Source organism: Mirounga angustirostris, unplaced genomic scaffold, assembly GCF_029215605.1.
Source record: "Mirounga angustirostris isolate CCGP_5_RB_7025 unplaced genomic scaffold, mMirAng1.0.hap1 SCAF_6, whole genome shotgun sequence".
Taxonomy (NCBI): Eukaryota; Metazoa; Chordata; class Mammalia; order Carnivora; family Phocidae; genus Mirounga; species Mirounga angustirostris.
The window spans coordinates 27,157,755-27,180,819 of record NW_026991714.1 but is presented as its reverse complement, the minus strand read 5'-3'; the positions used below and the strand labels follow the sequence as shown (position 1 = coordinate 27,180,819).

Below are 23,065 nucleotides of genomic sequence, written 5' to 3'. Positions count from 1 at the left end.
GGGGGGGGGAGGTGGCTGGGAGGATGACAGGTTCAGGTGGAGGAGGCTTGACCCTTCTCTGGTTCCCCTGCTGGGCTCAGCCCTGCCACAGGCTGGGGGCTGCCCAGGGTCTGACTCCTCACGTTCGGTCCCGATACCTCCTGTCCCCTCCCTGACCGTCCCAGCCTGCCTGTTGCCCGGTCAGCCACCTGCGGGGTGTCCCTGTGTCTCCCAAATGGGGAGAGGAGGGAAGGGAGGAAAGCACCATTTATGGAGCATCTCCTGTGTGCCCAGGGCTGTGCTGGCGGCCTTTCGTCCTGTTTCTCATGCAGCAGGAGCTCTGAAGACAGCTTCCTCTGAAAACTGATCAAATGGTGGCCTTCCAGCTGTGGCCAGGGGGGTTGGAGGCCGATGGCGGGCAGAGAAACCCCCAGCTGCAGCCACCTTCCCCAGCACACCTTCGTTTGCTCTGATCACCGGGCTTCCCTGTGCCAGGCTCAAGGAGTCGCATGAGCCAGACTGTGTACACACTAACCGCCCTAGCTGGGGACGGCTGGCAGTGCCGGCAATGGACAATTACACAGAAGATGCCCAGCCATGAGCCGGGGCCCGTGCACCTCAGGAGAGTGACACCCCGTAGCCCCGCATGACCCCAGGTTCCTTCGCATCATTCAGTTCCTGCTCCAACACAGAGGTGGTGGGCCATGAAGTCAGCATGGAAGCCTGCTCTTTACCCGGTTTCAGGAGTGGGGATGATTTGAGCCAGAGCCTCTTTTCCAAATGATGGGCATGGAGCAGGTCAGGGCTGTCTGCCACCCCAGGGTCCAGCCCATGCCTTTCCAAGGAACCAGACTGTGTCAGTGGTCAGGGTAGGAGCCACCCTGCTCCTGTTTCCTATGACCCTACTAGCCCACCCGGTGTGGACTCCCATCCACGAAGAGCTCTTTAACCCTTTCTGTGCTTACCTGGGCCTAAGTGTGGGGGAGAAGGCCATGGTGGGGGCAGAGACCCTATTCCCCCGCCCCCCACTTTCCCACCCCGTGGTCTCAGGAGGACTCTGGGCAGCCTGCTGGCTGCTCCCTTGCCACTGACTGAATCATTTCTATATTTGGCCAGGGAGGCACGTGGGTGGGGAACCACTCCACTGCGGCTGCACTTCTGACAGCTGGGGGTGGGGAGAGCGGGAGGCAGAGGCTACAGCAGGCAGCGGGCTTGTGCATTCCTTGGGAGAAGTAAGGAAGGCGCCGTCTGAGTGAGTAAGCCTGGAGCAGGGCCATGTGCCAACACCTCCCTCTCCTCCCCCACCCGCTGGTCCAGGTCCTGTCTCCTGCCCCCACCCCTGCCCGTGGATGCCCTTCTCTACTCAGCTGGTCCTCACGGCAGGCTCTTCTTCCACAGACCGCTGCCCTCCAGCAACGATGGGTGTCGCTAGACCCAGCTGGGACTCGGCCAGGCTCCAGCACTCAGCCTAAGCGAAGGGCCCTCTTCCAGCCTTGCTCCGTCTGCCTGTCATGGCCACACTCGGCTGCTGCCCGCTTGTCTGGGGACATAGGGCACCCAGCCCCAGCCCTGAGAGGTTAAGCCAGGCCCTCTGGCTCCATTCCACAGGGGCGCCCCGGGCACCAGGCCCCTTTCAGAGCAAGGGCAACTGATGCCATGGGAGAAGCCCCTGCCCACCTGTCCACTCGCCTGGCACTGCCCGCTCTGAGACCCATGCACTGGGTCCCCCTGGACGTGCCAATCCTGTGAACTCCTCCCCTGTCCCCCGACGCTGAGAAGGCCCTGCCCACCCCCACCATGTGTGAGGTGATGCCCACAATCAATGAGGGGGACCCCCTGGGGCCCCCCCACGGCGCCGACGCTGACGCCAACTTTGAGCAGCTGATGGTGAACATGCTGGATGAGCGGGAGAAGTTGCTGGAGTCCCTTCGGGAGAGTCAGGAGACCTTGGTGGCCACGCAGAGCCGGCTCCAGGACGCCCTGCATGAGCGGGACCAGCTCCAGCGCCACCTTAACTCCGCCCTCCCCCAGGTAAGGCCACATTGTCTGCACCTCTCTCAGCCCCTGCACTCTCTGGGCCCTCAGCTTATCTGCACCTCTTTCCATATCAACAAATGGAATTCACAGAGCATTTAACTTTCCTTCATCTCCCTACATGGGTCCTTTCCCTGTCAGTCTCAAGCTCCTCAGCCTGGAATTGGCTTCACCTGGAGAAAGGGATGGACTTTGGTGCTGGAAGAAAACTCAGCCATAGCGGCCCACTGCAGTGAGCCCATGTGGCCAGCAGGTGGCACCCTAGACTGGAAAGGCACCTCTGCCTTGCCTGCACCTCATCAGTGCCCTATTCCTGGAGGTGGTGGGTGGGGAATCAGAGGGTGGAAATGGAGAAGCCTTAGGAGATCATCTAGTCCACCAATTATTGCACAGATGGAAAAAACAAGAGGCGTTGCATAGAAAATTCTAGGCAGAGTTGAATCTAGAAGCCAGGTATCTTGACACCTGTCTTGCTCTCCTTAACACTACTGCTAGCAATGATAGTCACTGTTTCTGTGTGTTTTCTGTGTACTAAGTAAGCACTTTGTGAGCAGTTTACCTTGCTAAATGCTCACAGCAATGACGTTGGGACTATCACCACCATCATCTCCATTTTACAAATGATGGAAGATGGGGTGCCTGGGTGGCTCAGATGGTTAAGCGTCTGCCTTCGGCTCAGGTCATGATCCCAGGGTCCTGGGATCGAGTCCCACATCGGGCTCCCTGCTCGGCGGGGAGCCTGCCTCTCTCTCTCTGTCTCTGTCTCTTATGAATAAATAAATAAAATCTTAAAAAAAAAAAACAAATGATGGAAGATGATGCTTGAGGAGATTAGCCAGTTGCCCATCTTGTGTGTGTGTGTATGCAGGGGAGGGTTGCTGCTGGGACCGGGGGGCAGCCATGAGGAGCCACACACCTGCCTTTTCCCCACATGAGGGGAGAAGAATCAGGGTGAACCCAGGTGGGCTGCAGAAAGCTCCTGCCCAAGGCTCAGAAGTTGTGGGGGCAGAGTCTCGTAACGCTTCATCGACAGGGATATGGAGCCCTGCTGGAGAATGGGGTTCACGATGCCCCGAACAAGCCATAGATTGAAGGAGCCAAGCCCTGCCCTTGGGGCTCACAGACTAGAAAGGAGATAGATAAAAAGCCGATGATCGGAAGACCAGGCAGGGGAAGAGAAGAGTGGCCCCAAAGGTTGTTAAAACAGCATTGATGGTAAAAGTCACTTGTGCTAAGTGCTTTCCATACATTGGCTCATTTAGTCATTGTAGCAACAAGGGAGGGAGGCCTCTACTTCTATCTTACAGATAGAGGCGGAGCTTCAAAGAGGCTAGGTAACCCGGCCAAGGTCACACAGCTAACGGGACAGGGCTGGGATTTGATTCCAGCCCCACACTGGGAGCTGCAGGAAGGCAGGGATTAGGTCTTTCTTGTCTCTGTGTCCCCAGCGGGGAGCACAGGACCTGGTACACGGTCGGTGCTCATAGTACTTGTGGTTGAATGATAGGCTCCTAAGCTGGTGCTCTTGAGCTCTGTTCCAGAGAGTACTTAGAGGAGGGAGACAGCCTTCCACGGGGGAGTCTGGAAAGGTCCCAAGGAGGTGTATCCTTTGAGACAGGCTTTGAAAGATAGATGTGATTTCATCAGGTGGTGACAGAGGGTTGGGCTTTCCAGGGGGAGGTAGCCCACTGAGCAAAGGTGTGGAATCAGGACGGCTTGCTGGTGATTGGACATAGCAGGTGACCCAGGTTGACCAGGTCTTAGGATGTATGAAAAGGAACCATGAGAGAGAAACTTGAAAACCAGGATAGGAAGCTTCTATTCAACATTGTGGACAACGCCGTGCTTTGGGAGATTGTCCTGGCAGCAGTGTGCCAGATGGGCTAGAGTTGGGGAGGAGGCAGATGTCCTGGGGTGGAGAGCCCGGGGCGGGGGGACAGAGCACAGGTCCTTTGGTGGGGGCGTCATGGTGTGGGGCTAGGGGCGTGCCGAGTCCTGTCTCTGGGTATAAGTGTGTGTGTGTGTGTGTGAGTGTGGGTGTGAGAGAGAATGTGTGTGTTTGTGGTGCATGCGTGCGTGTGTGCGTGTGTGTAACCTGAGGAGTGGAGCAGCACTGGGGCTAGGCCTGGCCTTCTGAGGGTAAGATGTTTGGCCTCCTTTGGCCATGGCCTTGACAGAAAGGCAATAATCAAAGAACAGGGTTAGAGGTCTGAGGCTTCTCAGGCTCTGGCATCCCTGGGTCCCTTGGTCCCTTCCCACAGCCCTTCTTGTCCTCTGTTGCCCGATCTGGAGCGATAAGAGGGGGTTGCTTTGGAATTCTTCCTTCAGTCATGAGTCCTTAGTGGATGAAGGAGGCTTCAGTTAGGAGAGGACTGCAGCCACCGTTCAGTCACTCCCAGACCCTGGGCATCCACAGAGTTTGGGCCACGTCTCTGAGAACTTTTCTGGAATGCGGTGATGTCTGCTTGAATAAATAGGATACAATGGACCTGGAACTGTGGGGCCAGCCTCTCACCCTTGTACACTGGTCCTGACTGAGATGGGGTGGGCTGGAAACGTGTCTCTGCGTGTCTGGGCCTGACAGTGTGGGAGCAGGGCTCCTCGAAGGGACACTGAGCATGGGTACTCGGTAAGGCCAGAGCGAGTGCCCTGGCATCAGGCACCAGGATGCAGCCCTGGACTAAGGAAGCGGGGATCCCTGGGATGTGGGCTAGAGCCACATGGCTGACCGGGCAAGTCTGCAGGCTCCCTTGCTTTCACATACGTGGGTCCTTATTTCACCGGCCACCTGTAGCTTGCAAAGCCCTGGGGAGGGTGTGGGAGGGAGCTCCCTGGGGCACTCGCTTCAAAGCCGCCTCTCTTCCTTGTCTAATATCCACCAGTCTCTGTCGGGACCTCACCATGCCAAACCAGAGGTGAGACTCCCCTCCATCTGTTTCTAAAGAATAATGTCATTAAATAGAAATACAAACTAGGGGAAAAGATCTAATTGGGTTATATTGTTGGCTTGAGGGGGAAGGGGCTGCAGAGCAGATTCGGTGACTCTCTCACTCTTGTTTCCACCTCTGTCCCCTTGTACCCTAACACACACTTGGAGTGCATGGAGGACCCAGAGATGGGGACCCCTCTGGGGGCACACATGTTAGCTGCGGCTTGTAGCCCTGCAATATGGATGGGTGGGGGCTGTTCTGGGAGCAGATGCCAGAAGTAAGGGATGCATGAGAAGATCCCACCACTGATGTGGGCATGCAGGACACTGGTCACGGGGCAAATCCCCGAGCACTCAGGGGCCTTGGGGGTTTTCAGGAATTTGCCACCTTAACCCGGGAGCTGAGCATGTGTCGGGAACAGCTTCTAGAAAGGGAGGAAGAGATATCAGAGCTGAAAGCAGAGCGGAATAACACAAGGGTAAGTGGGGTGACCTGGTGTGTGTGTGTGTTGGGGGGCGAAGCCCCTGACCAAGGGCGTGGCCAGGGCCCATCCCAGGCCCCATGCTGACCTCTTCTTGTCTTATGTTCTGGGATCGGTGCTAGGTTTTTCCACCCGTAGATGGGGGTAGCCCTGGGAAGGTTGGGGTCCTAGGACAGAGGCCAGGGCCGCTGGCTTGGGGAAGGTATTCAGTCGGAGCAGTGGCAGTTTACCAGCATGAAGCATTTCAATATTTTAACAACGGTGCGCACGGCCCCACTCATGGCTCCTCGGTGGTCACGTGGGCCCTGCTTCCAGCCCCTGGGGCACGTACTCACAGCCCTCCCTCTTGCCCTGCCCCCCGTCCTGCCAGTTGCTTCTGGAACATCTGGAGTGCCTGGTGTCCCGCCACGAGCGGTCGCTGCGGATGACTGTGGTGAAGCGCCAGGCCCAGTCGCCTTCAGGGGTCTCCAGTGAGGTGGAGGTGCTGAAGGCCCTCAAGTCGCTGTTCGAGCACCACAAGGCCCTGGATGAGAAGGTAGCCGGCGGGGCCCGCCGCTTGGCCCACCCCACCATCCAGCCTCGCCTCCGTGTGTCCCTCCTCGGCAATCTCTGCACCCCGTGTTGAGGGAAAACTGCCCTCTAGCTTCGCAACCGGCCCCTCCTCCCACCGGCCTAATTTCCAGGTCCTCCTGTTAGGTTCCCGCTCAGAGATGTGCCTCTTGGCAGGCCCCTCTCTTTGCCTTATGCCTCAGTGCTGGTAGATCAAGCCAGGCTCCTGCAGCTTGAGTCCCGTGGGGTCCCTGTGTCTTCCTCCATCCCCCCCTTCCCTCTGGCAGGTGCGGGAGCGGCTCCGGGCGGCCCTGGAGCGAGTCACCACTTTGGAAGAGCAGCTCGCTGGGGCCCACCAGCAGGTAAGCTGCCTACCCACCCTCCACCTGCAGACTGCAGCTCCCGGTAGCCAAGGAGGGTTCACTGCTTTGCCCCACTCTGTTGTGCATTGGATTTCTTCCCCGGTCATGGCTGGAGACCGCTAGGCAACTCGAGGCTGGGAGGAGGCAGGGGACTCAGAAGGGTCTGGAATAAACAGGAAGTTCTCTTCTCTTTGACTCACTGCCCTGGGCGCTGTGCCCCACAGGTGTCTGCCCTGCAGCAGGGGGCCGGGGTTCGGGAGGGAGTGGCAGAAGAAGAGGGGACTGTGGAGCTGGGACCAAAGCGCCTGTGGAAGGTGGGTCACGGGGACCTGCGTGGCAGGGGCAGGGTCGCCCCCAGACGGGACGCGAGGGCCCCACCCTGACCTTGTTCAGGCGAGCAAATGCTTGAATGAAATTTGGGGCTTTCTCCAATATTCCAATGTCTCTTTCCTTCTTTCCCCCACCCCATCTGCGAAGAAATCGGCAGATATTTTGTGTGTGTACCCCACATACTGCTAGGCACGTAATATGTCGTCCACTTGAAGGGTTAGGCGCCATCTACCTTGTGTGTCAGTGTCAGGCCAGATCCCTTTTCTCTCCCCGAGCCTTTGTTCCCTTAGTCACGCCCTTTCCTGGGTTACAAGATTCTGAGACAGCAGGTAAACTAGAAACTACTGTTTTTCAAAAGAAACGCAGGGGAGCAAGGGTGTTTTGTTTGGTCCCCGTCTGGAGTGAGCTCCTGGGGCCCAGAGGAAGGACGGTGGCGCTGGAGGTGTGTGCGGACTTTGGAGGCGGAGCTGTGATCTGCTCTGGGTGTGCCGTCCCTGGGGTGGGCCAGGGGCGCGGGCTGCCCTGGGCCCCGATGACTGACTGATGGCTCACTGTCCCTGGAGGATGACACGGGCCGGGTAGAGGAGCTGCAGGAGCTCCTGGAGAAGCAGAACTTTGAATTGAGCCAGGCTCGGGAGCGACTGGTCACCCTGACGGCAACAGTGGCCGAGCTTGAGGAGGACCTGGGCACGGCCCGCCGGGACCTCATCAAGTCGGAGGAGCTGGGCGGCAAGCATCAGCGGGACCTCCGGGAGGTGAGCTAGGGCCCCGGCCTGCCCCCATCTGGTTGCATGTGGGCACTCAGCACTCCGGAGGGCAGCTGCTAGGATGCCCTAGGTCTGGAGGGAGGGCCAGGCCGGGGCTGGGGAGCTTAAGACTGAACACTGGGGTCCACTGTGCAGAGGAGTAGCGGGAGGGCTGGGTCAAGGTCAGAAACTGGCAGGGAGGCATGGGGAGGATACAGGCAGCCAGGCGTTGGTGGGGAGGTGGCGGCAGGATGGGGGCAGGGAGAAGCTGATGCCCTTCCCTCCCGTCCCCCCTTCTCCCGCCCTAGGCTCTGGCTCAGAAGGAAGACATGGAGGAGAGAATCACAACACTCGAGAAGCGCTACCTGGCTGCACAGCGTGAGGCCACGTCCATCCATGACCTCAATGACAAACTAGAGAATGAGCTGGCCAATAAGGAGTCCCTGCACCGCCAGGTACCTCCTCCCGCTGGTGTGGGGGCAGGCACTGTACTTGACCCTGGCAGTCCTGATGATCGTGCTGGAACCTTCCCTTGGTGGCCCAGGAGCCCCGGGGGTCCTGCAGGTCACCTTGGGAAAGGGGAGGCCATGCATCGTGGGCAGCCAAGAACCAGGTTGTCCTTGGCTCGTCTGGCCTGTCACCTGCTCCCTCCTGAGGCGGGGCCAGGAGGTGGGGGAGGTTTTGGGGCCCCCTCTTGACTCTTGGCGGCCCCCCCCTCCACGGTGCCAGTGTGAGGAGAAGGCCCGGCACCTGCAGGAGCTACTGGAAGTGGCAGAGCAGAAGCTGCAGCAGACGATGCGCAAGGCCGAGACGCTGCCGGAGGTGGAGGCCGAGCTGGCTCAGAGGATTGCAGCCCTCACCAAGGCAAGTGGGCCCAGAGCCCCGGGATCTGCCTCTGTGTCTGCTTCCCGAGCTCTTATGGAGCCAGGCAGTGCGTGGAGAGAGTGGGAGGCACGCAGGGCTGGGAGCCAGGAAACTGCCTCTCACCGCATGACTCCGGGAAGCACCCTGTCTGTGTCTGTCTGTTGGAAGAGTAATCCCTGCCCTCATCACCCCTCAGCGAAGTGACGGTCTCCTGAGGAGGGCTGCAGAAGTCCACGGAGAAGTAGACGAGACTTTGCCGAAGCAAAGTGTTTTGATGATCATTTACACTATTGTGTTAATACTAGCTTTTGTTGGGGGCTGGAGTGGAAAAATTAGGACTTTCATCTCTGGAAAGATGAAATCCAGGAGGAGATAGGATCAAAGTGGGTGCGGGGTGGCAGTGGGAGCGCAGGCTGAGCATGCCTTTCTCCATCAAACTGAAGGGTTCTGGATCTAGGGACCAACTCTGGTTGCTTGAAGGCTGCAGCTTTAGGATTAATAAAAGGGAATAGATTTGTACCTGATGGATAGTTAACTTTATGGAGGAATAATTTCTAAGAGGTAGGCAGGCTGAGATCATTGTTGGAGCTGGAAGAGCTGGGTAAATGCACGCACCTAGACATGCGGTGGGCTAATCAAGAGCATTTAGGAGTGTTTGCAGTGGGTTGGATGCTTTCAGGGGGGCCTCACGTGGGGTCACCATAGCTACCCTCCCCCGAGCCGTGGAGAGAAGGAAATCAGCAGTGGGTAAGCAGCAGGCCCCGGAGCCTCTGGAGGATAGAGGCTGGCCGCTTTGAGCATGTCATCAGCTCTATGATGATAGGGTTAGACTTGGCGATGTCAAAGGTCTTTCTCGCTCCTAGGGATGCAGTGGTGGGTTTAAGTGCGCTAGAGGATGCCACGTGTGGGATGCTGAGCCGTCAGCTTTCATATCTCCCCAAACTGACAGGAAGGGATGGGCTGAAGTGATTCAGATGTTCAAATGAGTCATAGTAGGGGGCTTTAAGGAGGGATTTCCTGACTGTAGGCTGTGTGCTAGTCTGGAATATCTTGCCAGCTGAGACATGGGGTTTCCATCTCTGGAGACAAGTGAGTGGAAGGGAGCCCACTCTGCCTGGGTGGGTAATAACCATGGCTAGCATTTGCTGAGTGTTTATTGCGTCCTAAGTGTTTGTCATGGATTATCTCATGTAGTCCACACAATGGTCCAACGGGCATAGGGGCTGTTACTATCCATATTTTACAGTTGAGGAAACTCAGGCACATAGAGATCCAATAACCTGCCCGACGTCATACACAGGGGAAGAGAGGGAGCCGGGCTTTGAACCCAGGCAGTCTGGCTTGCATTCATATTAAGTGCAGGTCCATCTACCTGGAGGCATAGAGGAGATTTATGGTAGCTCATGCTTTCAAGTGGAGATTTTTTCTGGAAGTGGGGAGTCCATTGGGCTGCCAGCTCCAGGATGTTTTAAGGCAGGCCCTGAGCAGGAAGAACACTTGGCAGGGAGGAGAGAGTGCTTGGGAAGAAGGGCAGTGGTGGTGGCAGTTCTGCTCCAGGGTGAGAGGCCGAGGGCTGGGCTTCGTTGGTACTGAGGCCCTGAACCCCGAAGAGCCCCCTGGCACAGGGTGTGTGGGATGCGGGGCCTGAGCAGGAGGGCAGGGGATCTACAGGCCACACTGACCTGTGCCCACCTCCAGGCTGAAGAAAGGCACGGCAGCATTGAGGAGCACCTGCGGCAGCTGGAGGGGCAGCTGGAGGAGAAGAACCAGGAGCTGGCGAGGGTGAGAGCACCGCGCTGGGCTTTCAGGCCCCCTCCTTGTCCCCAGGGCAGCCTCCCAGGATGGCGTGTGGACAGGCCTGAGAAGAGTGGGAGCTGGGAGGGGCCTGGCCAGGGACAGAGCCATAGAGGGGCCGCAGGAGGTGGTCCGGGGAGCTGGAGAGAGGGGCTCCGGGAGGACGAGTAGGGGACAGGTGAGTGGGGTGCAGCCAGGCGGGAATGCGCGGCCTTGGGGTGACCTGGGACCAGGTGTGCCGGCTCTGCAGGTACGCCAGCGGGAGAAGATGAACGAGGACCACAACAAGCGGCTGTCAGACACCGTGGACCGGCTGCTCAGCGAGTCCAACGAGCGCCTGCAGCTGCACCTCAAGGAGCGAATGGCCGCCCTGGAGGAGAAGGTGCGCTGGGTCGCGGGCCTGGGTGGGCGGGGCTGCCAGGGTGGGCGGGGCGAGGGTGTGGGTGTAGCCGAGGGGAGGAGTTGGGATGCGAGAGGTCAGTCAGGGGCGGGGCGTGTCTGGGACGTAGACCTTGGTGGACGGACCTGGGGAGGCTGGAGAAGGGAGGAGCAGGAGGGGTGAGGAGGGGCGGGCTGGCCTGGAGAGTGGGGGCAGGGAGGGGAAGGCGCGGGCCGGCGCCGGAGTAGAGGAACCGGGGCGGGGCCCCTAGCTCCCAGCTGTTCTCCCCCAGAACACGTTGATCCAGGAGCTGGAGAGCTCCCAGCGGCAGATCGAGGAGCAACACCATCACAAGGTACCCAGCTGCTGGCCAGCCCGCCGGCCTGGGAGGGCCGGGCTTGCGGTGAGGAAGGAACATGCCTGTGTTTCATGCAGCTGCTCTGACACCCAGCACCACGCTAGTCTGTGTACAGACGTGATCTCGCTGATCCTCGCTAGCGCCCGGCACGGTGGATGCATCGCCACCCACGTGTAAAGAAGAAACGGAGGCCATAAGCATAGGGCATAGGGTGGGCAGCAGAGGCAGGGCCCAGGGCACGATTTGTTGGGGCCTCAGGCCAGGTGAAGCAGGAGACGTCCGGTGATTCTGAGGGGACTCGTCCCTGGTCCTGCCTCAGCCCCGTCTGTGAGGTCTGGGTGGGCACCCTGCTCCCCTCAGCTGCCCAGCCTCCGTCGCCATGCATTTGTGTGGTGGTGAGGGCTCAGCAAGCCCTATTCCAGTAGCATCCTCACCAAGACAGACCCTCTCCTGGCCCTGCCCCTCTGCCTGCCCGCCGCCCACCCTTCTGCTCACTTTCCAGTCGGACCTCTTCTCTCGGTGTTGTCTGTAGGCCTGGCCGGGGGCCCCTGGCTTTGGACTTTGCAGTACATTCTTCTGCTTCTCCCCAACTCTGCTGTCCTCTTTGTCCCTCTCTCCTCTCTCCGCCCCTCCCTGGCCCCACCCCCACCCCGGGTCTGCCTGGCACAGGGCCGCCTGTCTGAAGAGATTGAGAAGCTGCGCCAAGAGGTGGACCAGCTGAAGGGTCGAGGGGGGCCGTTTGTGGATGGCGTCCACTCCAGGTACTGGAGCGCGGGAGGCTGGGCGTGCTGGGATGGGGTCCTGGAGGGACCCTGAGGAAGGAGACTTCCTCCCACCAAAAGACCGCCCAGGACCTCAGGGTCCTCCTCCTATCCAGGGTGGGACACTGAGGCTCCCAGAACTTGGTCAAAGTCACCTAGCTCACTTGGGCAGCGTAGAAGGAGCACCTGTCCTCTGAGGGATGCTGAGAGGCAAGTAAAGACGGGATGCTCCTTCCCCCAGAGCCATGGGACCCAGGCCGTGCTTCCTGATTCCTTGGCAGAGGACATGCCCTTGAGAGGGGTCTGCTGAGTTACATGCTCACCTATTTCCCACAGGACTTGCTCACCTATGTCCCACAGGACTTGCTCATGGAGAGTGTCTGGTTTATTCTAGTTCCTCGGAGATACCATCTTTAGGGCTCTGGAGGATTGTTGCCTGAGAGTTAAGGACCGTGTAGGTTCAGGCAGCAGGCAGTGGGCAGAAAGGCAGCACGAGAGACTGACATGAGGCATCCAGAACTTCCTCACAGTTGGAAGTTGAGAGGCCACATCATGGTGGTGACCTCCCTTTTTCTGAAAACATTGTAAGAGATGGAGAGTGGCGCTTTTCACCTACCGCTGGAATTAGGTCCATGTTTTTAGGGAACTTCTGGATTTTTCTCCACATTCTGTGAAGTAATTGACATTGAACGCAGACCTCAGTCCTGCCGCCACTTCTCTGCCCAGAGAGGCAGGGTGAAGATTGAGGATACTAGTGGGAAATGCCCCTCAAGGTTCATGGCTCCTGGCTGTTTTCTCTCCAAACCAAAGTCTCACGGAAGGGAGTCTTTGAGGTTCCCTTCAGTCATGCTCTTGCTATGTCAGGGCAATAGGGATCCATTTCCCTGAAGAGAGGTTACAGGAAATGTGTACATACACATTTGTATGGAGGGGTAGGGCTTGCATTAGGGGAAGGGACATTGAACCTGAAGTAGAGAAGCCTGTGGGTGTCTGGGGTGGTAGAGACTTAAGTACCATCTTCAAGTTCATCAGGAATTATCGTTTAGGACAGCATGGAGAGAAGCAGGGAACAGAGACAGGGAATAGTAGTTGGGATCCCTCTGATTTCTTCCTTTCCATAGGTTTCTCCAAAGAGAACCCCCCCACCCCCCAATGAATACGACTCATGACTCAGAGTACACCAAGCTATTTCCCGCTGCTTGCTTTCCTTCATGGTTGAGAATTCTTGGCTTTGACCATAGAAAGACTGGACCCATCATGGAATTGGGACTGAGTTGGAGGAGAGAAGAGGGGGATAAGCAGAAACTCCCTTTTCCCTGCTCCATTTCCCTTATCCATTGTAGGCTTGCCCTGTCCCTCTGCCCTGGGCCCCCTCATGGTATCCAAACTGGGAAGCATCATAGGGAAGAAGTGTCACTAGGAGAGGCTTCCAGACATTCCAGAGCATCATTACTGGGATTCTAAAGTCTCAGGTTTGGAATAAACCCAGGGGGCATCTAAGTGGTTTTTCTAGCCCATGTCTCTGATAGAGTGTCAGGGCCTCCTGAAACTTCCTGGGGGAAAGGGAGTCGGCCTGGGTTGAATTTTGGCCAGGAACTCAGTCCAGATTATGGGGAAATCCAAGGAAAGTTGCTGAGGAGAAGACGAAGAAACAAAGACCCTAGAGATGAAAAGGACCCTTAGAAAAAAAAAAAAAAGAAAGAAAAGGACCCTTAGAGACCCGCCCTTGCAAAGTCCCTCAGTGCCCGGAGCTCTCCAGCACCATTCTTGTTGGATGGCCCGAGAGCCGGGGTTGAATGCCTCTGATGGAGAGCTCAGCTCTTTAAAAGCCACCAGTTGCATCATAAACCAAATCTTACCATCTGAAGGTGCTTCTTACGTTAAATGGAAAGCTGCTTCCCTAGAACGTTCTCCCCTGGATCATTCTGATCCCTGGGGCACCAGAGAATAAATTGAATCTCTTGTTTACACGGCAGCCCTTAAACCATTTCCAGTAGCTTTCTGCCAGCTAAGACTTCTCTTCGCCAAGCCAAAGATCCCTTAACTCTTTGGACCTTGGGTGTGAGATGGGGCTCTCAGTCCTCAGGGCTGGTCTTTTCTCCCCGCCCCCCGCGCCCCCCCTCAACCACTCAAGGTCGCACCTGGGCAGCGCAGCGGATGTGCGGTTCTCCCTGAGCACAGCCACCCACTTGCCCTCAAGCCTGCACCGCCACTACTCAGCTCTGCGGGAGGAGTCTGCCAAGGTGAGGGGTGGAGGGGTGAGTGTGGAGGGGTCTCCCCGGGGAGTTTGGGGTCAGTTCGGCCGCGTGCCTGGCTCCAGTTTCACAGACGGCTGGTGTGCGGTGCAAATCCCCCCCCCCCCCCCCCCGTGTGGACAACAGCTGCAGCCCTGGGGTTGGGGCCATTGTTAGCTGCAACAGCTGTGCCCCCTCGCCTTGGCCTCCTGGTGGGCAAGTGGTGGGGCTGGCGGGCGGCCAGCCAGTCCCTGAGGCCCTACTGAAGCGTGTGCACGTGTGCCTGGGGGTGCAGGCGTGTGTTTCTGGCCGTCAGGGTGGGAGATGCAGGGGTGAGATGGAATTGGCCAGCTTTCTGGAACACAAGCTGTGGTTTATGGGGGAGATGAGGAAGGGATGGCAGGTTTAAGTGGCCCTGGGGAGATGGCACCTGAAGTTTTCTGAGAAGCAGCTTTACGTTCCTGCTGAGACTGCCTGGGGGGGCTGGGAGGGGGAGCAGGAAAGAACGGGGCAGAAAAGGACCAAGACCCACCTCATCTTCTATCTGGGGAAATGTGATTCCATCCTAGCGCCATAATTGTTAAGCATGCTCTGCCCTGAACCCAGGTCCTCTGCATGCTCTAAGGCACTGCAAGATATGGATAGAGAAGGAGGGAACTCCTAGCCTGACGGGGGAGGATTCATCTCTGCCCTTAGGAAAGCCCTAGTCTGATGGGGTCACAGTCTGAAGGCATCTCTTTCTCCCCTCACCCTTTCCTCTTTCCGTTGATAAGAACACAGCAGGTGCCCAGGAGCTAGAAAAGAGCCCTAATGGGAAGTTGGGGGTCTGGGTCCTAGAGGATGGGGTTAGAGCACCTCTCTATCCTTGGCCCCCCTGCTCTTCTGGCTCGCTTAGCCCACTTCTGTGCTCTTTCCTCTTCTGGGCCTTTATCCACTGAAGAGGTTTGTAGGGTGACTTCTGAGACCACCACTTCTCAGGGTTGGGTACAGGGTCCTGCGATGTGCTGAAACCCTGGGAGACGCAAGACAGACAGGACTGCTTGGCTTCTCTTGTGCCCTGGATCTAGTAACTCTTTGAGAGTTTGTATTCATGGAAAGGGATCGCCTTTGTATAGTGCCAGACACTGTGCTAAGTGCTTTCCATGCATGTCCTCACTCTGTTCTCACGATTACCTACAACGTAGGTAGGTACTATTACCATCCCCGTTTTACAGATGAAGAAACTGAGGCCCAGAGAGGTTAAACAGTTTTACCTCCGTTGCACAGCTAATAATCAGGTTTCAAAGCAAGGCAGTCTCTTTCTGGAATCTGTTCCTGACCACTCTGCTACCTGGCTCCTTGAATTGGGGTAGTATTTCTTAGACTCTAAAGGGCAAATAAATCACCTGGAGGTGCCAGTGCTGCTGGGATAGGTGGGGAGGGGCCTGCTCCTCAGCGGTCTGGTGTATCTTATTCCTACTCTTCTCCCCTCCTTTACTAAGGACTGGGAGCCCTCTCCACTGCCTGGGGTGCTGGCCCCCACAGCCGCTCCTGCCTTTGACAGTGACCCCGAGATCTCCGACATGGATGAGGATGAACCAGGGGGTCTGGTGGGCTCCGTGGATGTTGTCTCCCCCAGCGGCCACTCGGATGCCCAGACCCTGGCCATGATGCTGCAGGAGCAGCTGGATGCCATCAATGAGGAGATCAGGTTCGGGCTGGGGCGGAGGGTCTGGGAGGCGCCTTGTAGGACAGGGGCCCCTTTAGGTTCGGGCACTACAGGACAAATTCTACGTGTATCTGCTTGTCTTTTCTAGCTGCACCTCTGAGTGCTCAGTCTAGGGACTCTGTGCGGGGCGGGCATCAGGCCCCATACCGGATGGAGAGGGGTGAGACCTCAGCCTGACTTTTCGGGCTTCATTTCCCCTCCCGGGGCTGGGGAGGCTGTGTTCCTGCAGCTCCTGCGGCTGAGCCTGGAGCCCCGCCGACCGAGACCACGTCAGGGAGAGAACTTTGTAGATGCTCCCGTCGGTCCGCCCCCGCATCTCTGGGGGAGGCAGCATTATTTCCATTGTTCAGCCAAGGGAACTGAGACCAGAGAGTTTAAGGGATTTGCCCGAAGCCCCACCGTAAGTGGCGGGGCCAGGATTCACATTCAGGTCTACACTCTGTGTATTGCAGCATTCCTCCCATCCCTAATGAGGTGTCAAACAGAAACCAGTGGCAGGGAAAGCGATCAAGACCTGGACTTTACCCTGACTTTGTAGGAGGTTTGTGAATGTTTGTGACCAGCGTCAAAGAAAAATCTGAGCCAGAGGGCTCAGAGCTTATAGGGCTATATGGGACATCTGGTTCCATGGTTCCCACACTTTGGGATTTCACAGACCAGTTAGAAAGAAAACACACTCACGCGAGAGAAGGGTAGGAACCTAGGGCTGCCAACTTTTATTCTGCAAAGGAACCCATGAAAAGTAGCTGCTGTCCCCTATCACAACCATTCTACAAAAGAAAGGGCATTTTAACACCCCTCACGTTGGAAAGACAGACTCTGCATAAAGACAAGTCCGGCTCCTAACGGGCAGTTGGCATTGTCACATCAACACATGCGTGTGTATGCACGTGCGTGAGGCTGCCTACACACGCCCCCCTCCCCCACAGGGTTATCATGGGTTTTCTCATTTTTCATGGAACAGGGAAAACTCCATCAGGGGTCAGCGTCAGTTAAAGACCTGGGTTTGGGGCCGGCTGGCTTGGACATTGCATGGGTCTAGTGGGAAGCTGAGGCCAAAGAGTCTGACTCCAGGTGGCCCGCGTAGTCAGTGGTAGGTCAAGAATTCTTTCTGCCTTCCAGGATGGTTTGTATCCCACTGACTAAATGCCTCCTTTGTTGAGCTGGAGAGTTTTGTTACGTGAAGTCAGCTAACAAGACAGAGAGAGAGATGTTTCTGAGCTGCAGTGGAAAGATCGAGCTGTGTCCGCGAGGCCTTGCGTGTCCCAGCGATGCCAGAAACAGCGCGGCGTTCCCCTGGGCATTGCCTGCTGCCTGGGCTCCCAGAGTGGGAAGTGCGGTGCCGGCCCCTGCCCCCTGCTGGGCCTCGCTGGGGCCAGCGTAACGTCTGGTTTTGCCCGCCTCCCAGGATGATCCAGGAAGAGAAGGAGTCTACAGAGCTGCGTGCCGAGGAGATCGAGACTCGAGTGACCAGCGGCAGCATGGAGGCCCTCAACCTGACCCAGCTGCGCAAACGCGGCTCCATGCCCACCTCTCTGACTGCCCTGTCCCTGGCTAGCGCGTCCCCTCCGCTCAGTGGCCGCTCCATGCCTAAGCTTACCTCCCGCAGTGCTGCCCAGGACCTGGACCGCATGGGGGTCATGACCCTGGTGAGAGCCTTGGGACAGTTGATGAACAACCCTAGTCAACTCTGGGCTCTGCTTTGGGGGCTGGCCGAGGGTTGCTGCGAAGGCTTGGTAGGGCTCACTCCTTCTCAGCTGGGCCTGGCATCCTCTTCCCATGATGTGTGCAGACCCCAGCATGTCAGGCCGCCAACATGTTCTTCTGGCGTGGGCCCGTCATGTCTTCCTCAACCCTCTCTCTTGGATAAGTGCAGAATGCTTAAGAAACTCACCCCCTGCCCATACCTCTCCCTCTCTTCCAGAGGTGGCCCTGACTTATTTTTCCAGGCCAGCTTTTTTCTGCTGGGGTATTCTCTCTCGGCCTGTGTAAGGCACTGAATCCTATCTTCTCCTCCTAAGACCACCGGGCTCCACTTGGGGTGGACTTTTGGGCATCCGGAGGGTGATGCTGAGCTCACCCTTTACTCTCTCTTCCAGCCCAGTGACTTGAGAAAGCATAGGAGGAAACTGCTGGTGAGTGCTGCCCGATGACCCAGGTACTAATGGGTGAATTCTCCCAGGCCCTTCCCTTTTGGCTTCTCTCCCCTGGCTGGGCCCTTGAGTCTGAGTCTGGGCTCAGAGAGGGCCCCATTCTTCCCACTACATTTCTCCAAGCTCCTCTGCCTCGACTGGGCTGGGTAGGCAGGCCCCAGATCTCTCCCTCTATCCCCTGACGGCTTCACTGTCTGTTCAGTCGCCAGTGTCTCGGGAAGAGAACCGAGAGGATAAAGCCACCATAAAATGTGAGACTTCTCCTCCTTCCTCACCCAGGACGCTGCGGCTAGAGAAGCTTGGCCATCCAGCCCTGAGCCAGGAAGAAGGCAAAAGGTAAGTGGCATGGCCCCACCTTGAGTCCCTCTACCCCCAAGGTCATCTCATCCCTCCCCCTGCCTCTGGAGGGACGGAGTCTCACCTGTCCAGGTGTCTAAACATCTTGCTTCTCTCTGAAACACTGTCAGGGAAGGACATTCCCATATGTCCTTTGGTCACCTGTTCTGATCATAATCCGCCCCCCCCCCCCCCCCCCCCGTCGCCCAACCTCTGCCACTTACCGTAATTCCTTCCCGAGGTCTCACTTCCAGGTCTCCTGTTATAAATGAAACCATGTTTCTTTTCATTCCACCCTCTTGTGGCCGTCCTCTAGTGCTCTGGAGGATCCAGGCAGCAACCCAAGCAGCAGCGACGGCAGCCAGGACTCCTTGCACAAGGGCGCCAAGCGCAAGGGCATCAAGTCGTCCATCGGCCGCCTGTTCGGGAAGAAGGAGAAGGGCCGGCTAATCCAGCTGAGCCGGGATGGACCCCCGGGCCATGGTGTCTGTCCACGTCCTAGCGAATGGGTGCAAGCAGAGGGGCCAGGGCAGGAGGGAGTCCTGGGATCCGGCCTTCTCCGCCTGCCTCCCAGGGGCCCATGGGTGGAAGCCACAAGTCAGGCAGATTTCAGCTCCGGAGAGGAGAGGCGAGGCGGGCGCTTTGGGTTAGAGCTGTTTCACAGGGCCACGGGCTGCCCCAGGAGCCGCTGGCTCCCACCACTAGAGGCGTCCGGCTGCAGGTGGGTGGCTGTACTTGGAATGCTGTGGAAGGGATTCCTGTACGGAGCGAGAGGTTGGACCTCTGAGGTTTCTTGCAGTTTGAAGGTTTTCTGACGTACCGTGCTCAGGACCTTCAGGAGGAATCTCCGGGTTCTTTCTTGAGGAGAATCGGTTCTTGATTAAAACTTATTTCTAGTACATCAGGTCTCCAGGACGCAACATGTCATAATGCCTTTTGATGGCTTCATAGATATTCGCGGAAATGCTTGGGCAGGAGTAGCATGACCACTTCTGTGCTAATAGAAAGTTCTTGTGCGTGCTTGGCGCCTGCCAGGTACACAATGAATGTCAGCCGTCTTCCTCTGCCCTCCCCTATTCCTGCTTTCCTTTCCTTCCTCTCCTCCCTTCCTCCTCTTTGCCTCATCTACCAGTCATTTGTTCAACAGACATTTATTGAGTAACTGCTGTATACAAGGCTCAGCGTTGGGTGTTGGAACAATAGGCCATTCCCTCAAGGAGCTCGGTGTCTCCTGGAAAGGGAAAAAAAAAATATATATATATATATATATATATAGAGAGAGAGAGAGAGAGAGAGAGAGAGAGAGATGATTCCAGAACAGTGTAATGATAGCAATGTGCTTCAGGTGCTTCTGGAACGCAGAACTCAGCCGTGGAGTGGTAGGGACACCAGCAGTGCCTTCCTCTGCTAGGCAACCGCTGGGCCGAAGCGGGAAGGCTGCGTAGGAGGTGGCCAAGCCAAGAAGAGTTGTGCGTGAGGGGACCGGGGGTCTGGGAGAGGCAGGTTCTGGGGCAGGAGCTCTGTACACAATCGAGTCTATTCAGAGCGGGGGAGAGAGAGGCTGGGAGGAGTGGAGGAGTGGCTGTGGACCCTAGGCTGGGCCCCGCTCAGAAGGGCCTTGAGAAGTTCTCCCAAGGCAGCGGGAGCATTGACAATTGCGTGCAGGGGGAGGGCCTGATAGACGAGAAGAAAGGAACCTTTGAACCCAAAGGCATAATTAGACCTCCCTGCACCTCAGAGAAGGTGTGGATCAGAAGCTAGCTAGCTGAGTGAGGAGGAAGTGGAGGAGGAAAGGCACCTCTCGTCTGGGTGGGGAATGAGGTACAGCACCCTGTCCCCAGCCCTCAGGAGCTGACACAGATGGGGCTGGGAGGGGGGCTGAGAAGGTCTGATCTGTGGAAGAGGTATTCTGTGGGACGTCTTAGGATTTTCTACGCTCCCCGCACCCCGGCGGCGCCTAACCCTAAGACAGCATCTCACCTCGGCTTCTGGATCGCCCACACCTACGGCCAGCCGCGCTGTGTGGCGTGCCTGGAACTTGATGAATTCTAAGATGTGGCGCCTGCCATGAACTCCGTAGGGGTCTGGCGTCCTTTTCAGGAGATCCTTAATAGAAGAAGACCGAGCTAGGAATGTTCCCCCATGGGGTTCGTGCAAGTGTGCTCCCTGAAAAAGAGGCCAAGGGGCACGTCTCTCAGTGTGCCCGTCTTCACACCCCCTGCTGGGTCAGGATAATCCTCTCTGAGCCCAGAGCCCACTCACGTCTGGCTCTCCAGGTTTCCTTTGCACCTTGGTTTGGAGGAGAGCTATGTTCTGTCTAGGATTCTGCTGCTGAAGGGGTAGGACAGCCTCGGTCCATCTGGCTGGAAAATGCCTCCAGGGTTGAGGCTCCCCTGGGGAGACTCTCTGGGCTAGGGGACCTGTTTGATGCCACTGTGGGGCCACCTGGATGTAGGGACATCGAGTGGAGGCTCTAGGAATAATGGATGGCCCCATCAGGCCTCCTGGGTTGTTAAACATTGAGGAGCCTCCTGTGGGTCTGCTCCCCAATCCTGGCCCAGGCCAAGGGAGGAAAAGGAGAGGGCCTGGCTCACATGTCATCTCTTCCCTTCTAGTTCTGCTAACAGACTCCGAGCTTGGTCTGCAGGAGCCCATGGTGCCTGCCAAGCTGGGGACCCAGGCAGAGAAGGACCGGCGGCAGAAGAAGAAGTAAGAGCCACAGGCCAGGATGGAAAGCCCCTCACCCACTGTCCTTCCCTTGGCCTGCCATGGGACTGAGCATTCTAGGTGCCATGGGACTGAGCTCAGGCAGCCAGAGCCGGATCCAGGCCCTTTCTGAACTGAGTTGGCCTGGTCCCCCTGGGCACAGCAGAGACTAGGAGGTGGTTTTTACTCTGACCCAAGGGAGAAGGAGGCTGGGGGACTGTGGGAAGGTGACCCAGGACCCACATGTGGGTCTCTGGCAGAGCAGACTGAAATGTCTATGGGTCAGGCCATGTGCCAACAAAGCCAGAGCCCCTTGCCCTCTGGGAATGGAGAAGAGTCCTGCCCCATGTCTTGGCATCATACTGCTTCAGGCACAGAGCAGGGGTAGCAGTCCAGTGGTGGGGAGTTGGGCTGTGGGAGTCCCGCTTCGCACAGCCCATGGCCCCAGGAGTAAGCATGGTTGGGAGAAAAGGAGACTAGTGAGTCTGTTCTTCCTCTTCCTGCAAGACACCAGCTGCTTGAAGACGCCCGCAGAAAAGGAATGCCCTTTGCCCAGTGGGATGGCCCTACTGTGGTCTCCTGGCTGGAGGTAAGCCTAGGCAAAGGGAGTCTACTCAGGGGACTGGTGGGAAGGATGTGCAGTGTGGGACGAGGACTCCTCGGGTAGGTAGAGGGGTGGTGTCCCTAGAACTTTCCCAGCTTGTTTCTCCCCTGCCAAGTACACATGTGGCATGCCTAGCATTTAGCCCCGCTCCCTTCCCCAGCAAATGCATGTACCAATTACTGTGGAGGGCAGAATCGATGCCACTTATGGCTGATGCCTCATGGGTAGCTTGGTTTGGGTTAGGGGAACTAAGTATCACCGAGCCATAGGCTTTTGCAGGCAATTTGACTCCCTCTATAGGCTGTCCCCAGGAGCTGGTCACTCATGTGATGTTGGGAAAATCCCCTCACATTCTCGGACCTTAGATTTTCCATCTGTAAAATGGGCAAGAGAGGCATTTGGTGATTGTCATCTCTACATTTCTGAATTCTGCTCTGTGTTTGCTCTTTTGAGACCATGGATGAGGCCTGGCCCTTGCTCCCTGATCTTGTCAAGCTCTTGGCAGCGGGGCCCAGATCTTGGGGAAGGGGCTGAACTTACCCCCTGTGCCCGTATCTGCAGCTCTGGGTAGGGATGCCTGCCTGGTACGTGGCAGCCTGCCGGGCCAACGTCAAGAGCGGTGCCATCATGTCAGCCCTGTCGGACACGGAGATCCAGCGTGAGATCGGCATCAGCAACGCCCTGCACCGGCTCAAGCTCCGGCTGGCCATCCAGGAGATGGTGTCGCTGACCAGCCCCTCCGCCCCACCCACCTCCAGGACTGTGAGTGGCGTCTCCCTCACCCAGGACGTTTTTCGGAAGTCCTGGAATAGTATTTGCAAAGTTTCCCGTTGGTCTTTGGGAAGATGGTAACATTGATTCCTGCCCCTTCTGGTCCCTCAAAGGGCTCAACCTGGTCTCCAGGAGGGGCTGACACTGATTCCAGGAGGATCCCAGCAGCCTCGTTCCCTGCCTTCACATACCACCAGTGGGCCCCATCTCCCTATACCCACTCTGCCAACAATTGCAGATCTCTGGGCAGAGTTTCCAAGGACAGGGCTTACAGGGGTTCTGTGTTGTTGCTGGACTCAGGGAGGCAGAGAGGCAGGGCATTTGTGAATTCTGTCCTCGTCCTCCAACCTCTCCATCAGAGTGCAGACTAGTCCATGGAGCCTCAGGGTAAAATCATTCACTGCTGTCCGTCTCTTTGATTGGGATCAGCCCATTTTCCACGTTCGGTGCCATTCATGCGTATTCATTCAGGAAATGTTTGTTGAGCATTTCTAGGTGCCAGACACTGTGCCGCATAGTGCGGCTACAGTGATATGGGGAGTTGCTCAGAGCCAGACAGTATGCGGGGCTCGGGGCTGGGCCTGTGGGAGGACTCAGGGGAAGGAATGTTTGTCCTTGTCCTTGGGGTTCCCAGCTTCAAGGGAATCTTGGGGACCCACATGTGGGACCTGCTAGGTTTCCTCTCTGCCTACAGTCTTCCGGGAATGTCTGGGTCACCCATGAAGAGATGGAAACTCTGGCAACACCCACTAAAACAGTGAGTCTGGCCCTGGGCCTTGGGCCTGGGTTGGGGCTGATGACCCACATGAGGACGAGGGGAAGGTGGTGGGAAGTCAGAGGGGGTTGCAGTCGGTCTAATATGAGACTGGTATCCCTGATGTGTGTTGGGTTCTGTTCTCAGGGTGGTGGGTTGGTGGGAGAGGAGTGGGATTGGGAACAGTTTGTGTGTGCTGGGGGATCTGTCTCAGGGGCTCCCGAGCTCACCC

The 23,065-nt window shown here is 57.2% G+C and overlaps 1 protein-coding gene across 12 annotated transcripts in view; it reads left to right on the top strand.

Moving 5' to 3' along the window:
* Positions 1 to 23,065, top strand: part of PPFIA4 (PTPRF interacting protein alpha 4) — a 92,532-nt gene that overhangs the window by 10,620 nt on the left and 58,847 nt on the right. For 10 of the 12 annotated variants that reach the window (XR_010412225.1, XR_010412224.1, XR_010412226.1 and 7 more), the window contains exons 2-23: positions 1,378 to 2,010; positions 5,320 to 5,421; positions 5,795 to 5,959; positions 6,261 to 6,335; positions 6,560 to 6,649; positions 7,229 to 7,420; positions 7,720 to 7,866; positions 8,141 to 8,275; positions 9,974 to 10,057; positions 10,320 to 10,451; positions 10,741 to 10,803; positions 11,476 to 11,567; positions 13,702 to 13,810; positions 15,283 to 15,491; positions 16,918 to 17,158; positions 17,609 to 17,644; positions 17,865 to 17,998; positions 18,315 to 18,481; positions 20,614 to 20,707; positions 21,212 to 21,293; positions 21,870 to 22,070; positions 22,774 to 22,836. Coding sequence is in view for 8 of the 12 variants with exons in the window: in XM_064593980.1 (XP_064450050.1) it covers positions 1,777 to 2,010; positions 5,320 to 5,421; positions 5,795 to 5,959; positions 6,261 to 6,335; positions 6,560 to 6,649; positions 7,229 to 7,420; positions 7,720 to 7,866; positions 8,141 to 8,275; positions 9,974 to 10,057; positions 10,320 to 10,451; positions 10,741 to 10,803; positions 11,476 to 11,567; positions 13,702 to 13,810; positions 15,283 to 15,491; positions 16,918 to 17,158; positions 17,609 to 17,644; positions 17,865 to 17,998; positions 18,315 to 18,481; positions 20,614 to 20,707; positions 21,212 to 21,293; positions 21,870 to 22,070; positions 22,774 to 22,836 (2,847 nt within the window). In the remaining 4 variants the exon portion in view is untranslated. The remainder of the gene's footprint in view (positions 1 to 1,377; positions 2,011 to 5,319; positions 5,422 to 5,794; positions 5,960 to 6,260; positions 6,336 to 6,559; positions 6,650 to 7,228; positions 7,421 to 7,719; positions 7,867 to 8,140; positions 8,276 to 9,973; positions 10,058 to 10,319; positions 10,452 to 10,740; positions 10,804 to 11,475; positions 11,568 to 13,701; positions 13,811 to 15,282; positions 15,492 to 16,917; positions 17,159 to 17,608; positions 17,645 to 17,864; positions 17,999 to 18,314; positions 18,482 to 20,613; positions 20,708 to 21,211; positions 21,294 to 21,869; positions 22,071 to 22,773; positions 22,837 to 23,065) is intronic. The other 2 variants (XM_064593981.1, XM_064593987.1) reach the window with 1 other exon arrangement.